At 39.0% G+C, this 17,179-nt stretch overlaps 1 protein-coding gene across 1 annotated transcript in view; it reads right to left on the reverse strand.

The window, feature by feature from the left end:
* Positions 1 to 7,631: 7,631 nt before the first annotated feature.
* Positions 7,632 to 17,179, reverse strand: part of LOC118742342 (cyclic AMP-dependent transcription factor ATF-6 alpha) — a 14,747-nt gene continuing 5,199 nt past the window's right edge. The window contains exon 3 of the mRNA XM_036474342.1: positions 7,632 to 9,937. Within this exon, the coding sequence (XP_036330235.1) occupies positions 8,504 to 9,937 (1,434 nt within the window). The 3' untranslated portion in view covers positions 7,632 to 8,503. The remainder of the gene's footprint in view (positions 9,938 to 17,179) is intronic.

The raw sequence follows: 17,179 nt of genomic DNA on the forward strand, positions 1-17,179 counted from the left end.
CAATTTAATGAATATCTTTTATTTTGTTTGTTTTGTAGTATTATAAATGTATTTTTATAGCCAATTTCACTTTTTTGCACTTCAAAAGGGACAAACAAAATCCGAATTTAATTTTGCCATATGAAAAATAAATTCAGATTTTGCCTGTCGCTATTCAAGGGGATGCAAGTGTATGTATATAAGTTATATAATTCAGACGCATAAATTAATAAGTTTATTTTATTATTATAAGAGGTTCTTTTTGATGCACACAAATTTAGAAAAAATTATACAATCTCTTTAATTTACAAAGTAATTTGTAAATTTTATAAATTTATCAATTATTTAATTTTCAAGCGTTTCAATTCAGTACCTTTCACGACGATAAGTACTATCGATACTACCGATGTTTTCAACTATTGTTTCAAAAACTATCGAGTGGCGGTACTATCGATAGTATCCCAGCTCTAGTTGGCATCACCTTCGTTTGCGTAATTTTCTAGAACAAGTCTAGAATAGCGACCTTTTAGCTAAAAAATGACAAAAATGCCGATTGATAGGAATTTTTAAGCTGATTTCAACGATATCCAATATTTGGCGCAGATAGAAAATAAAGAAGATATAAGAGGTTTATTTGCTTTGTTTATTTATATTTTTCATTATCACCTAATTCTTAAAACCTAAAAGTAGATCATGATAAAATATGTACACCGCATTAAAGATAATAATGTGTACTTTCTAAATAATATAAATTTCCTTACCATTAATCATGTAGTTTTTTCAAAAAAGGTTATTTCATGAAAAAATGTCATTTGTTCGTTTTTTAGTGGTTTTGGTTTAAATATATAAATAAAATTATAGTTTAAAAAACTAAAACTTTCCTATTATAAGTTGTGTTTTCGTATTCTCCAGCAAAAAATATCCAGTAACTTGCCAGTAACCAAATTTCGGAGAGTAAGCCAATATTTACTCCCAATGAGTGAAATTGCAAGAAAGTACGAAAACGCAAAACCAGCAAGAAGTTGCTAGTTTTATGAACAGCTGATTAATTTGTTATTTTCCGATACAATTTTCTTAGAAAACTAGTATTTTCCATCTTATTATATATTTAAATAGGTTTATTTTGTCAATTGCAACTCTAAAAGCACCCCAAACAATTATTTTCTTAATGTGATTTACAATAAGCATCATGCCATCAGCTGCTTTTCTTACTAGCAAATAGTTGCTAGTAAAAATTTATCCAGTAAAAATCCAGAAAAACTTGCAAGTTCAGCTGTCATTTTTGCTCTCTCAATTACCCCTCTTTTGCTAGTTTCTTGCAAGTTTTTGCGTACGAAAACGACATCAAGTAAAAAACCAGTAAAATTAGAACTGGATAGTGCATACGCGAACAGGGCTATAATTGCCATTCGTACTGTCATCAGGTATGTAACTTGGGAATAGAAATCGCTGCATCTTTTAGGCGCACCAATATTACATAGTTACATCCCGAGTTAATAAAAGGAAGGTAATAATAATACAAACAATTTCAATAATGTATATCAGCTGAAAGATAAATTGATTATCTCTATGGTGACGTTATTAGTTTTTTAATCGGTTAAATGGTTCATAAGATATTAATATTTAAAATAATCAAAAAATTTTACTTTAACCTTCAAAAACGTCTTTATATTTCACTTGCGCTAAATAATTTTCGCATGGTTGAAATAATAAATAATAATAATAGTAATAAAAATAATCCCAACGGTTTTTACCCTCCATTCCGCTCATGCGCACGAGGGTCGCAGTCCGCATGACGTACGGAACCAATATTTTCGTATGAGCGTAAAAAGTTCTATGGATCTGCATTTTTCGTTTTTGCTTAGCTGAACGGTGGGTATTCTATATTTGTTCCAGGAAATGACGAATAACTTAAATTAAAAATCAATGTTTTTACGTGTTGTTTAGTATTTCTATTAAAACACCAAATATATTGCAAATTCACATAGAATTAGTAATACACATTTTACTTCTAATTGTATACTACTTTCTACTACCGTTTTCGCAAAAGGCGATCACATTCTTCCCCTGTCTCCTACTTCCAAAATACAAATCTAGATAAAGGAGTGACAAATTTGAGCTCTCACAAATTATAAAACCTTGTGTTATTAAATCATGCCACACAAATATAATTTTTTGTATAAATGTTATTCAGCTGGCAATCGAAAAACAAACTTTCAAATAAAGACAGAAAATAAAAGCTTGTAGTTAAATAACAACAATCACAATTTGAAACGCGTAAATACATTTATTTTAATAGTAATTTTGTAGCAATTTTGGTGTAAAAACAAAATAAACGATTACAATTTCACGTTTACATATACAAGTGATGAAAATCAAAACAAAGAGAAAGGGTAATAGGTAGGATTGCCAGATATCTCCGTTGCCAAACCGGGACAATTTGGTAAATCTAACACAACCAAAACAACAACAACAAAATTTTGAAAATTAAGTTTTGTAGCCACAGTCCGGGGGATTTCCGGGATCGGACTGACGAAGGTTGTCGCGCTAATCGGCTAGGACAGCCGCTTCTGAGGGAAAATTCGGGCGAGGGTCCGAGATGCATCCCGCTGGGTGAAGCGGGCTGCAGCAGCAGTGACAACCCTGCGGAACTTACGTTCACCTACGTGAACGTCGGTTGGTATGGGTAGTGCAGTGAAGGCGCTTTCAGTAACATCCGCGAAGCCTTTCCAATCAGCTTTACAAAAGTTGACATAGGTGCGGTGATCCGCGGAAGCAAAGTCGGCTGGTTTATCAATCGAGATGATTAAGGGCAGATGGTCTGACGCTAAAGTCAGCATATGTCGCCATGATACGCTGTTTATCAGACCAGCGCTGACTATTGTTAGGTCTGGCGAGCTGCAGCAGCTGCCCATAATCCTGGTGGGTGCGTCGTCGTTCATTGTGCAGAATGTCAATCGCCTATCTGCTCAGCCAATTGTGTTCCCCTACGATCGTTTGACAGGTTTGAATGACAAAGATCGTGATGCGCATTGAAGTCACCAACTACCTCTGAGGAGCGCACCTATTTCAGGGTGATATCCTGACGGGCAGCTGGTGGCAGGGGGTATGTATACGTTAAATATTTCGAGCTCGACATCGCCTGACCGGATAGCAATTCCCTGACATTCTAGGATGGTATCCCTGCGGTCGATGTCTGCTTCGATAAGACAATACTGCACGGTGTGGTGCGTGATGAACGCAAGGCCTCCACCATAATCACGCTCGCGATCTCGACGGTGCACGTTGTGTCCGGCGCAATTCAACAGTGTTGAATTGCCGTGCAGCTTCGTCTCTTGTACCGCAGCTATTAAAATTCCGTGTGCCTAGGGAGACCAGTGATGCCAGATTGTGGGTAATTTCCCTATTTGAGGGATATTTTGCATCAAAAATTATTAGAAGGGAAAAAAGGGACACTTCATATAAATAAGGGATTTTCTTTTGACGCAGTTATTGTTGCATAATTGATCAAAATTCAAGAATATTCGACATTCTTACGTAATTAATCGTTCTGAAGATGTGATGTGGAGTGAAATGGTATATAATTGTTAAAAAGTATAAGGACAATTTCGAAAATTTTCTTACGTTAACCAATTGAAGCGCTGAGTAAGAAAGAATCTTTTCAGTTGTAACTGGTGTTTCAAGTAAAAAGCGGAACAAATTATCTGATGAAATGTTAAATAGCACATGAATGTGCTTAAATTTTAAAGTCACCAAAAAATTCTTTTAGGCCCTTAGTGAGTGAGCAAAAAAATTAAAGGGAAAAAATGAATGAGTGAAAAAAGCAGAAAAAGGGGTTTTTTCTTAACAGCGGTCGGCCCTCGACAGGCAATGGCAAACCTCCGAGTGTATTCCTGCCATGAAAAACAGCTTCTCATAAAAATACACTCGCCATTCGGAGTCGGCGTAAAACTGTAGGTCCCTCCTGTTTGTGTGACAACATCAAGGGGACCGCCACAAATTGGAGGAAAAGCACATATGTGTAAGCGCCAAACTATTATTATTATTTTATATGAATTTTACTTCTTTACTACTGAAACATGTATATGTTTAAATTCGTTGGGAATTTTGTGGGATAAATTTTCAAGATGTGGGTAATTGAGGGATTTTTTCCCCATTTCCGTGGGATATTTAACAGAGAATGTCTGGCATCACTGAGGGAGACTTGTTGGAATGTGGGGTGTTAGTGATGTGTGTTGCCGTGCCGCCACATGCTGTGCTTCCTGCTGCTGAGGCTGTTGCCCTGTGGTATTATTGGTCGGGTCGGTCGCGTGGTGCGCAGTCTTGAGCATGCCCTAAAGTGACACCAGCCAAGGCAGGTGTTGCACTTGACTGATGTCACATTACGGAATATCCTGGACTGACATACCGTGCGGATTGTCGGAGGAACTAGGAGTTGTTGGCGGTGGCGTGTGGGTGGTGATGCAGTTGTATCTGTAGTGTAGTCTGTACGTGGTATTGTCTATTGTATTGTGTTGTGGTGCGGTTGTGTTTGTGTTGAGTTGCTCAGGCGGACTATGTTGTGCCGTGGAGGCAGTTCCATTGATGCAGCAAGGGGCCACGTACGCAGTGGTCCAATGCCTGTGAGTCATGAGGCTTGAGAAAATTCGGAGGTGGCTCCACCCATTGCATGTATTGCATCTGACGGAGGTGGAGTTGTGGTGTAATCGTCTCTGGCACACGCAGCAGGTATATGTTTCTGGTCCAGGGTCTGACTCAATGCCAGCCCTGAGCAGAAGTATGCGAAGAAGAAAAGGAGCCCTATGGAAGTACAACTTTTGACAACAGCCCTTGGTCGGGAAAAACCCGAGTCATTCCGGTACGTAGAACCGGCTGTCGTGGGAATGAAAATCTAGCGGGTTTCACGGGGTGGTGTCCTTTCCCCTTTACTGTTTAACTTTGATATATTCAAACTCCCTCAACCACCAGAGGCAGTCTCGATTGTCTCTTATGCTGATGATTGTTCGATAATGGCGTCTGGGAATGGAATTGATGACGTGTGCTCTAAAGTAAACGGTTACCTCTCCGAGCTTTCTCGCTTCTTCACTGCAAGGAGCCTAACCCTCTCCCCTCCAAAATCCTCAGCAACACGTTTCACCACTTGGACGGAGGAGGTCAGACTGCATTGACAGTGAAAACCCCGAAAATCCTTGGAGACACCTTCGACAGTCTGCTCTCCTTTTCGGCACACAACCGCAATAAATCAATAAAGTACAGAGCTGCAACAAGGTCCTCAAGTCGCTAGCCAGCAGCGCCTGGGGCAAAGACAAGGAAACGTTGCTGGCTTCATGCATGGCAATTGGCCGGCCGGTTCTAAACTACGCAGCCAGTGTGGTCGCCGGGGACCAGTAAGACGCAGTGGATGAAGCTACAGACAACACAAAATACAGCACTCCGGATCGTGACCGGATGTCTTCTGATGTCACCAGATGTGTAGGTGATACAACGAGGCGCTAATGCTCCCCATTAGAGAGCACAACTCAATGGTTTGCAAGCAATTCTTAGTAGGGAGCTACAGACGTGGCCACCCAAACAGGCATTTGCTTGCAGAGGAGCCCTCGCCAAGGTACGAACAGACGGGCAAAGTTCAGAGGTTCATAAAGAAACCTCTGGACCCGACAGCGTATCGACAGGTCTTGAGCGACATTCACCGGGAATCAGTCTCAAGTTACGTAGACTCCAGACCTGTGAATGCTGTTCTGGGAACACAACCACCTGACATGGACGAGACAGAGCTTCGTCTGCCTCGGGAGTGTCGGACCACAATAGCCCAACTTCACTCTGGCTACTGCAGCAGGTTGAACTCGTACCTGAGCAGACTGGATGCAGATGTGCCCTATGAGTGCCCGGCTGCGGAGAGACACCTCACGAATCGAGACATCCCTTCGCATGCTAACTAAACTCAACTCAACTAACGCCTCTCTCCCTATGGACGGGCCTTATAGAGGCTGGGCGCTTCTTGGGCCTCCCGTCAGTTGACGAGAGCGATTGAGGGATTGGCCGATCTGGGCGGGGTTGTTGTAGCCGCTATAACAACAAAAACAAACTGCACATGACGAAAGGGAAATAACCGGAAATATAAGAATACGAATGCGCTGACTTTGACATGTCGTACGCGTGGATGATGACGCTGGGACGAAAAGATCCGTCGCCTCGGCACGCCTGGGTGGATAACGAAAGCAAGGGTGCTGACTCCGAGCACAATGGAAGGACCTGTCTACAACTTGAGATGAAGAACTGGGCCTATTCTGTGAAAGAGAAAAGAAATTGGAGCAGAAGTTTTGGTCGCGGCCCTATCACAGAAACTGTTGTAGTTCCAAATATAAATTAATTTAAAAATAACACTCATTACTATGTTGTTTTTGTAAATGTGGTGTTTATTAAATTATAATCAAATAATTGATTTACGTATGTTTACAGCGCATAATATATTCTGAAATTAAATTGCTATACATATACTTATGCCGGATTTCCACTAGGCATTAAATGGCAAAAATGACAAATGACAAAGTCGGGCATTAAAAAAAAAACGTGTAATTACATTAAAAAAATTGCCATTAAGTTGATTTTCGCATGGCATTTTTTTAAAAGGCATATATTTTTTGCCATTTCAATGCCTAGTGGAAATTCGGCATTACATAGATAGCTATTGTACATATATACATACTAGGAATATTCTTGGCATATAATCCCGGGATTTTTGGGATTTGTAATTTGTACCGATAGCAATAATAGAAACTCCTTTTCTTGACCAGTATTGGCTATATTTCTTTTTTTATTTAATAATTAATCTTTTTTTATAAATGTCTAGTTCGTAATACATATAACACCGCGCGACAGTAAATTTTAAACACAAATTTCAATATATTCGCGAAAGCCTGGGCCAAATATAGTAAAATTGCGTTTGTAGTTTTTTACTCTGACGTCAGTATGGGTATAAAATTAATGGGGAAATCCAGTAGAATTTAAACAGATTAAAGTTTCTGGTGAAGAAGGGCTGGTAAATATTGAAAACGTCATTTTAAAATTTTATCCTTGAAATTTCGCAATATTTGTTTTTGAAAAAATTATATGTTAAAGGCTTATATAAACTCGATGGCATCCTCGAATTTCGTTCTTCTAACTTTGTCAGCTTAAAAATTACCTATTCGTCCTTGTGAATCCAAAAAATTTGAATTTTTTACATTCTAAAGAAATTTGTTATTGCATTTGTTACCCATATTTTTATTCTACATTGCATTGAATTTTTTTTAACAAATTTTGGAATTAATCTTATCTTTGAAATTACAAAGTCCTTCAAAATAAATCCTGCCGTCAGAGAGAAAAAATAAAAACGCCACTTTAAATAAAAAAGTAGGTTTCAAACCCATTTATTTATTATTTATTTCATGGTAGGAGAGCTTCTCAAACAATATAGAAGCAATTTTTTCCATTAAAGTGGTTGAAAAGTAATAAATATCTAAATCCCGGGACTAATCTCGGGAGTGTGACAACGCCATCCAGAATATCCCGGGATCGGAAAAAGCCGAAAAATTAACATCCCTAATACATAGATATGTACGTACGACATAACATATATATTTAACGTTAAAGGAAATTATTCATATATAAAAATAGGAAGGCAAATGGTACAATTGCGCAAGCAACACGTTGCAATAAATGAAAAGAACGGCAAAAACCGATTTATATAATCCATTATTTACAAAGCTCGAGCTTCTTAAATACTAAAAATAAAATATTTAACCAATCTGCAATTGTTGCAGCGTTAAAAAGAGGGCATGTGTATGTAATAATTAATACATATTTATTAGAAACTTAGCAAACCTTAAAATGAAGTAAAGATTTTATGAAACTATTCGTCATCTTTGTTATTCATGGGATTTTGAAGTCGGTACCATTTACGAAATGATTTTATTAGTTTATCAGTTTTAAAATTGGTTTGATTACATTCAAAGTAAAATTTCGTTCCCACGTAACCGGAACGGAACGGCACTGTTAACAAGCAGCATCCCCGAAACTCTTTGGGGAATTCTTATATCGAAATGTTTTTGGATAACTTAAATTTTCTATTCACTTAATGAATCCACGTAAGTATACGGCAAAACTGATATCTTCCAAACAATTTTAATGCAGTTATTGTTTTCCTTACAAATATCCTGATTTCAAACCTACGATTTTCTTAACATGCTTCTATATAATAATAAATATCCTGAATCATTCACAGGTTATCCGTTTAGGATTACCCAGCTCCTGTCATTAGAAGTAGCAGTGGACTTAATTAGTTTTACACTTATTGCTAAATAAAAAGATTAGTCATTACATTCACACTCATATGAGTATATAGATTTATATGTAAATGCTAAAAGCATAGCTTTTTGAGCAATGTATTCGCTAATATTTGAATATTTTGTATGTATTTACCACACTAACAGAGTAGTTATAGCATACACATATTAAAATTTTGGACAATATCATTACTAAGTCATCATATTTTATTAAGAACATTGGAAAAAATTGTCGAATTATTTTCAGCATTGGCCGTGATACTCTCAATGCTTTCATTACTACCCAACCTCACAAGCGTTGGCTTTTTCTTCATTGCGGCTGCAGCAGCTGCTGAACGGGGCCCCATCATATAATAAGTCTTTGGTGCTGACTTTTGTTTGGGCATCTCTGGCATCGAAGGTTTTTCTCTTCGCTGCTCTTCTCTCGACCGAGTTTCATTATTTACTACATCATTTGGATTAGGGGTTGCTGGAAAATTGTCATTCCCGAATTTTTGTGGGCGTAATTTTTCCGGTATCATAAACGATTTGAGCTCCAGCTCAGTAGTATTTACAACTTCGCAATCAATTTGCATTAATATTATATCGCCATTGATAGAGGGATCGCCAGCAGGCAGCATTAACGACATTTTTGGGCGTGCGCTCTTGTTGTAGGCTGATGCTGGCAACAGTATGTGATCCATGTTAAAAGACAAGACATAAAATGTATCATCTTGCCTTTTTATGCCCTTAAACAGACGCAAATACTCTTCATTAATTTTTGGCTTAAAGATATCCAAAGAGTTGTTTCCGCTTTCAGATTCATCGCTTCCATCAAGCATATTTTCATGGGCCCCTTCCAATTTAGGTTGCTTGCTTTGAACCAATGATGGCGTCATTATTACTCTACGTTTCATTTTTGTCGACGGCAATGCCTCTTGCAGAGGGAGTTGCAATGGTTTCCTTTCATAATAATCAGATGCAAATTTTCTAAACCGAAGAGAATTATCCAAGACGTTGTCATGTTTTTTATATAAGCTCAAGTTCAAGTAATCATTTACATCTATCCACTTATGTAAATTGCTATGCAAACGTTGATTTTCCGTGTAATTTGAGCCGCTAGTACATTTATTTGAACTGGATGTCAGTGGCATTTTCCTAGACGTTATATTATGATTTTCTTCACTTGTCGCTGCTGTCTTAGAGCGATTAACTGGGTGTAAGAAATGCAGTGGCGGTACGTCCATCTCTGCTTCTCGTTTGGTGTTATTCATTTTCTGTTTGAATTCATTTTCTGTTTCGGCCCAAAGCAGACGCCGACCTGTAGCAGCCGGCTCGTCTGCAGAAGCTGCACCCGACTCAATAGAATTCTCAATTGTATTTTTGTTCATATAATTCTGAAAATTACCGACATTCATTGATACCATAAAAGCCATTGCAAAAAGAATAGCTATGTTCTTTTTCACATTAGCGGCTGTCATTCGTTGTTTTATACTTTTTAAGGTTGGTTTGGGGGCAATTTTCACATGTTGATCGCTGCAGCATATCTTTGCATTGAAATCTAATGTGTTCAAAACGAATTCACTGATGTTGCTGTTTTTACATTGGCAGGATTGAGCCAAAGCTACTAACTGAGAGCGAAGCGATGAATTCTCCTAAAATATATATTAGCAATTAGAATGTTTTGATACTTCAATAATTATGGGTTAATTACAAAAAATATTTATCTAATAAGGGGTGCTCTATATAGAACTTTTTTTTTGTAATTTTAAATAAAACACGCAAAAACTGGAACTGGATGTCCTGAATATTTTTTATTGCCCGAAAGAACCATCTCTGATAACCATAACATAAAAAGATTGAGCTCTACCTTATCATGGACGGATTATTTTTGCCTGAAATTAAAGTCCGCGATGTATGCAACATTTGGTTTCAGCAAGTTATGGTGTGATATCATACCTCTAGATTTTTTTTCTGTAGGGTTATGTGAAGTAAAAATTCTTTGTCAATAAACTAGATATGATTCAAAAACTGGGAAGCCAACATTACTCGCGTAATTCGCGCATTGCCGGAAAGTGTGATTGAAAACCGGACCATTTGAATGGAACGAGTAACATTTAATTGAAATTATTCTTAAAAAGTAAATGTCAGAGATTGTTCTTTCGGGGTATAATGAAGATTCCGATATCCAGTTGCGTTTTGAGAGTTTTATTTAAAATTAAAAAACAAAGGTTACGATGGATCACCCTTTATTAGATACAACGATTACATTACCAATTTTTTAAAACGATTTTATAGCTACATATCAGGGACGTGAAATTTTCCACAAATGTTTAATCCGAACCGAAAACCGAACCAGTTTTTATAAAGGTTTAAAGGTTCGTTCCAACCAATTTTCAATAGATATGTTTACCCGTTTTTTTCTTTTTGTTAAATATGGTAATAAGTACATACCATGTTCATCTCATTTGACAGGCACTAGACACTGAACCTTGCTCGTTGTAGCACTTACTACTTTACACTTAAACTTGCGCGTTATTTTTTTTTATACCCGAGCGCACTTCTGCACCAGGGTATTATAACTTTGTTCACATAACCGTTGTTTGTAACAGACAAAATGACACTCCAACTCAGTCAAGTGCAATGCTTGCGAGGGGTGGAGTCACCTCAGAGTCTGCTCAGGACTACGGACACATCGGCAGTGGACCACGTCGTTTGTGGCCCTCTGCTGCTCAAACAGAGCAGCCTCCACGGCTAACCCCAGTCCACCTGAGCAGTCCCACACAAACACCACAGCACAACAACATAACACAATAGACCACAACACAACCGCGACAGACCACAGAACACACACAACCGCACCACCACCCACACGCCGCCGCCAACAACTCTTGGTTCCTCCTACAATCTGCACGGTATGTCAGACCAGGATATTCCGTAATGTGACATCAGTCAAGTGCAACACCTGCCTTGGCTGGAGCCACTTTAGGGCATGTTTAGGTCTGCGCACCACGCGAGATTGGACGAGGAACTTCGAGGGTCAGTGTTGCGCTGCACAGTCGCAAACCTCAACCGCGACGCCGCCCACTACCACCACAGCGCGGCAGAGCAAGATCGAGGAGATAACCGTATTTATGGGAAGGCATGGTATACTGATAGCTGCGGTCCAAGAGACGAAGTTGCACAGCAATTCAACATTGTTGAATCGTGCCGGGTACAACGTGCACCGTCGAGATCGCGAGCGAGATAATGGTGGTGGCTTAGCGTTCATCACGCACCACACCGTGAAGTATCGTCTTATCGAAGCAGACATCGACCGCAGGGATACCACCCTAGAATGTCAGGGCATTGCTATCCGGTCAGGCGATGTTGAGCTCGAAATATTCAACGTTTATATACCCGATAAACCAACCGACTTGGCTTCCGCGGAGCACCGAACATATATCAACTTCTTCAAAGCTGATTGGTAAGGCTTCGCGGAATTTACTGAAAACACCTTCGCTGCTCTCCCCACACCAACCGACGTCCACCTTGGTGAACGTAATTTCCGCAGGGCTGTCACCGCTGCTGCAGCTCCCTTCGTACCGGCAGGATGCATCACTGACCCACGTCCAAATTTCCCTGCCGAGGCGGCTGTTCTAGCCGATGAGCGTGACAGCTTTCGTCAGGCCGATCCCGGAAATCCCCGCATTAGGGATCTCAACTCGGAGATTCGGCAACTAGTGAACGTACATAAGCGGTAGGTTGATCAACCGTGAGTTCACTGTCCAACCCGACGAAGCACGACGACAGAGTCGAAATTTCTTTCGGCGATCATGCCTCGTCGGACCCGGAGCGATACGCGAGCTACTTTAGCCGGCAGTTCATACTGCATCCTCCGGTGGACAAAGCCAAGCGTCGAGTGACCAGAAGGCTGCACAAACTGCCAACAAATTGTCCCCCCTTGCTTTCACCTGCGGTGAAGTTCAGGTGGACATCGGGAAGGCGAAAGCCTCCAAAGCCGACGGAATATGCATGCTAATGCTGAAAAATTTGGGTCCTGCGGGAGTAGCGTACCTAACGGAGGTCCTCAATTTGTCTATGGCCACTCTCATCATCCCAGACATCTGGAAGGTGGGGAGAGTGGTCCCACTGCTCAAACCGGGGAAACCCGCCAACAAAGGAGATTCGTATCGACTGATAACACTCCTTTCCCCGGTAGCGAAGACACTTGAGGCCCTGCTGCTCCCGTATTTCACGAACCACCTGACCCCAGCGAAGCATCAGCATGTTTCCGTAAAGTGCACACTCAGATAACACGTGGCCTTAACCGTAACCGTCCCTGTGAGAGAACGATTCTAGTAGCGTTGGACCTGTCAAAGGCTTTTGACACTGTCAGCAATTCCACGCTACTAGAAGATATAGAGGCTTCCTCTCTCCCACAGAGGCTCAAACGGTGGTCGGAAAATTTGAGTGGTCGACACTCGTCGGTAATGTTTAGAGACAAATCGAGCAAACTTAGAAAAATAAAACAGGGGGTTCCACAGGGTGGTGTCCTTTCCCTGACTTTGTTCAACTTTTATATTTCAAAGCTCCCTCAACCACCAGAGGGAGTCTCGATTGTCTCCTACGCCGAGACATGTGAATGCCGGTCTAGTCACACAAACACCGGACATTGACGCGACGGAGCTCCATCTGCCTCGGGAGACTAGAACAACAATATCCCAACTTCGCTCTGGCTACTGCAGCAGGCTAAACTCTTACCTGTGTAGGCTAAACGCGGATGTGCCGAATGAATGTTCGGCATGCGGAAAGATCCCTCACGACTCGAAACATCTCTTCGCATGCCCGGAAACCCTACAATCCTAACGGCGTCGTCCCTGTGGACCCCATAGAGGATGCACGCTTCTTGGGGCTGCCGTTAGTGGAACTCGACGACAATGACTGAAATATCAACCGATCTGGGCGGGGTTGTTGTAGCCGCTACAACAACAACAACAACAATCGAAAGGTAGTATTTATACCGCTATTGCATAATATTTAGCTCGACCTCCGAGAAAGATTGCCGAAATATACAATACATAAACATTTTTGAGTTGAACTATTACTTCCATAAATATAAAATTAGGGAATATAATACGCTACAAAAAGACGCTATCAGTTTGAAAGGAGAGTATAAAGTTCGGTCAGAACGATGAACAAATGAGGTAAGCGAAAAGCCATACCTAAAATCAGCAGCAGAAGTTCTTGGTAAATGGGACGACGAATATGCTTTTCCGTTGATTAACAAACTTCCCCGCATTCTGACGACACTTCTAGCTAGTAACGCTACTTCAGAAAGAAGTTACCCTTCGCCGGATAAAAGCATGGTACCATTAATTAAAAAAGACTGATAGGTCAAGCACTTTTACACGTACACTTAGGGCCAGTTTTTCAGTGCACGGTCGTAGTTTAAACTTAGTTTAAACGCCCGAGCTGGCTGCTTTAAACTAAGATTAGCCAATCAAATGTCAGTCAGCTGTTCATTGTAAATTCAGTTTACGTAATCTGAGTTTAAACTGCCACTGAGACTAGCCCTTAGATATTGAAATTGACACTGACCGGATAATACAAAGATTCCCAAAAGGAAAGCGCAAAATTGAGTTTGTAATTTAAACTATTATAATCAAAATTCCGAATAAGTTGTTAAGTTACTAAATTACATCCCTCATTTGACAAACATTATAAGCAAAAAATAAGTATTTATGTAATATCGCTAGCTTAGAGTGAAATGTTACTAAGTCCACTTTTTATGAACAATTAGTTTTTGGTGCAGGAAGCAAGGAAAACTGAAAATGCACCGTTTCTGAAAGGATCTAACTACTTGTTTTATTTCTACCCGTTTTATTCCGTGATGCGCAAAATTGCTAAGTCCAAAGTAGTCACAGAAAATTTGATAAGTACAAAAAAATATGAATATTTTTTTACGCTATCGAATTCGATTTGTATTGAGGGTTGTGCAACAACATTATTTTTGAATATTTATATACATATGTATGTATCTATATAAGGCTGGGTCGATTTTGTATGGGGGAATATAAAAGGTAATAGTAATATTATGATGTTTTGTTATTGGCCAAGAAAGATTAATTTAAAACTTATCTTTAGCTCGCGCAATTGAATCAAAGTGTATGAATTTTGAAAATGAAACTTTGGCTTGTAATATCTATGGAATGCGTTAAGTGTTATAAACAGGACGATATATCAAATTAAGGGTTATTAAATTTAGTACCTCTCGTTCATTTATCATTTTTCAATAAGTATACAAATTTTTAAGATATTAAAATAAAAAATAAGAAAACTATAATTTTCCCTTATGAATTTTCAATTCTTCATTACTTCAGCAACCAAGTGAAAAATACAAAAAAGCGAGACGAGATTTATTTCAAACGTTTTAATGCTTTCGGATGTTTATATAATATTAAAAGGACCGTGGACTTGGTCACGCCTATTTGGTCAGTTTTCTAGATCATGGTGAAGGAAGTCAAACATGTATTGTCCAAGATTAGGAATCGTTTGATAAGTTAATAATAGTTGCAAGCATAAATATAAGTATTTGCATACATTAACATAATACAATTAGGGCGAGAAAAGCCCATTTTGAGTCCATTTTTCGTGGTTTCTAAATTTGCCGTTATATGAAAGTAGGGGACGTGCAAAAAGTAACTGTAGGTAGGTAAATGCGATAGTCTTTAACATATCCTGGAAAATCCTTTTGAGGTCTCTCCCGTTGGACGATATTGCTTTGCATTTAGCTTGAACGAAAAAAGTCACTCCCTGGCATACTTTTCTGTAATCCGGTTCTTTCATTTAAAGGTTATTTATACAACTGAAGAGAAATTTTTTTTTAGAGAAAAACTGGAGGTCCACTTAACGATATAACTTTGGTTAATGTTACTCGATCGGTACGTAATAATTACGAGACTTGCTATTACTGATTTATGATAATAATATGATGAAAATCATTCAGATTATAAACAAATTATTTATAAAAAAAAAATTTTACAAAATTTTTTGTCATTTTCCTATATTTGCAATTTTTATATTGTATGAATTAACATAAGTAAACTAATTAGTGTTTCTAGAAGTTGTGCTCCCATACTCATTTGCATAAACAACATTTTTCCACGATGATGGAAAATAATGGCTTTTCTATTAGAGCTACCGAAATTGTTCCTAAATTTGCAAAAATTCGCAAACTATAGCTAATATTAAAAAAAGATTAGAATATTTGGAACCAGCGACCTAAATGCACGCCAGCAATATTAATGCTTTACATTTCTTTACATTTTTTGACTATAGGCCAGTGCAATTATCAAGAGAACAATTAAAATTTTATTGAAAAGAGGTAACTTTGAGATTAACGATAAGCTAAAGGGCTGCGAGAAATGATATTTGACTTTATCTTTCGCGTTAACGGATTCATTATCTAATAATATGCCCAAACCTCTTTGCTGAACCCAGAATTTTTAACAAGAATTGGTCTTATTCGAAAACAGCTTTAACATTTGATGCAACAAAATCACTGTTCCCTCGTGTTAGTATTATTATTAAAAGAACCTAAACAATTTGTTCTAACAAATTGTTTCTTAAAATGTACCTACGTGATGGATTTTTCGTATTGTACATATTGGAAAAATTCATGGAAAATTTGCTAAGTCCAACAAGAAAATTTTAGGAAAAAAGTAGAAAATTTGCTAAGTCACAAAATTATCCACAAAATTTGTAAAAAAGCAGATTTTTTTATTATTATTTTTTTAATAAAGGGAAAATGAAAAACGCGAAACATTGCATTCAAAGTTTTGTAAAATACTTAAAGAAAATTACTTAGGAACGTTTTTTGTATCTCCTGTACAATTGAAAAAATGGACTTAGCAACTTTGCACTCTAAGCTGGCGATATACACAAATATATACTGCTTTAATAAACCCAGAGCATAACTTTTTTTCTTGTATTTTTTACAAAATAGTATAATTGTTTTATTACATGGGACTCTGTAAATGGACCTTACGCCAAATTCTCAACATGAGGGATCAAGCAGGATGGATGCCTGTAGGTCATATAGCTTCGATTGGTCAATCCGCTGTCAAACAAGTTAGATGCCTGTAATTTAACGTTATTCAACAAGTTGATCCCAATCGCGTATCCGCCACTGGTCCTCCTTGATTTTTAAGTGTGTCGAGAGGCTTAATGCTCTGGCGGAGGTTAATGATATCCAATTAATGTGGGTACCAGGGCACATGGGGGTTGCAGGAAATGAGGAGGCTGATCATCTGACCGGAATGGCCGCCTCCTCGACCCCGATAGGACCTGAGCCCTTTCTGGCAGTGGGACCTAGTACTATAAAGGAAATGCTCAGAACGGACAATTGCAAACTGAGAGAACTGCACTGGCGTGGCACTATGGGTCAACGTCAGGCTAAAAGCATATTAGGACAAGATACAGGCTATTCATGGATCTCCCAAAGGAGAAACTAAGAATTATTACAGGATTTTTGACAGGCCACTGTAGGCTAAGAGGGCACCTGTGTAAACTATGTATATGATCCAGCGACCTGTGTCGCTTCTGCGATGCGGCCAAGGAGACTCCCCTACACCTTCTTATGGAGTGTGAGGGCGTTGCACGCAGGAGGTATAGGAGCATAGGGCACGTGTGGCCAAGAGAGGAGGACTTACACTCACTGTCCCCGGGTCTATTATGAAATTTATAGAGACCCTGAGCCTGGTTGAGGTGTTGTGATGAGCTAGGGGCACAATAGTCCTACCGGTCGCAGTGCCTTACCCAACCAACTAACTAACTAACCCTTACTAAGTAGAATTCTCCTTTTTGCGTTGCCGGAAAAAGAGGGGCGGAAGTACTTTTGCGCAGAACTTCTTTTC

The sequence above is a fragment of the Rhagoletis pomonella genome, unplaced genomic scaffold, assembly GCF_013731165.1.
Source record: "Rhagoletis pomonella isolate Grant_MI unplaced genomic scaffold, Rhpom_1.0 Rhpom_scaffold_00007, whole genome shotgun sequence".
In the NCBI taxonomy this organism is placed as follows: Eukaryota; Metazoa; Arthropoda; class Insecta; order Diptera; family Tephritidae; genus Rhagoletis; species Rhagoletis pomonella.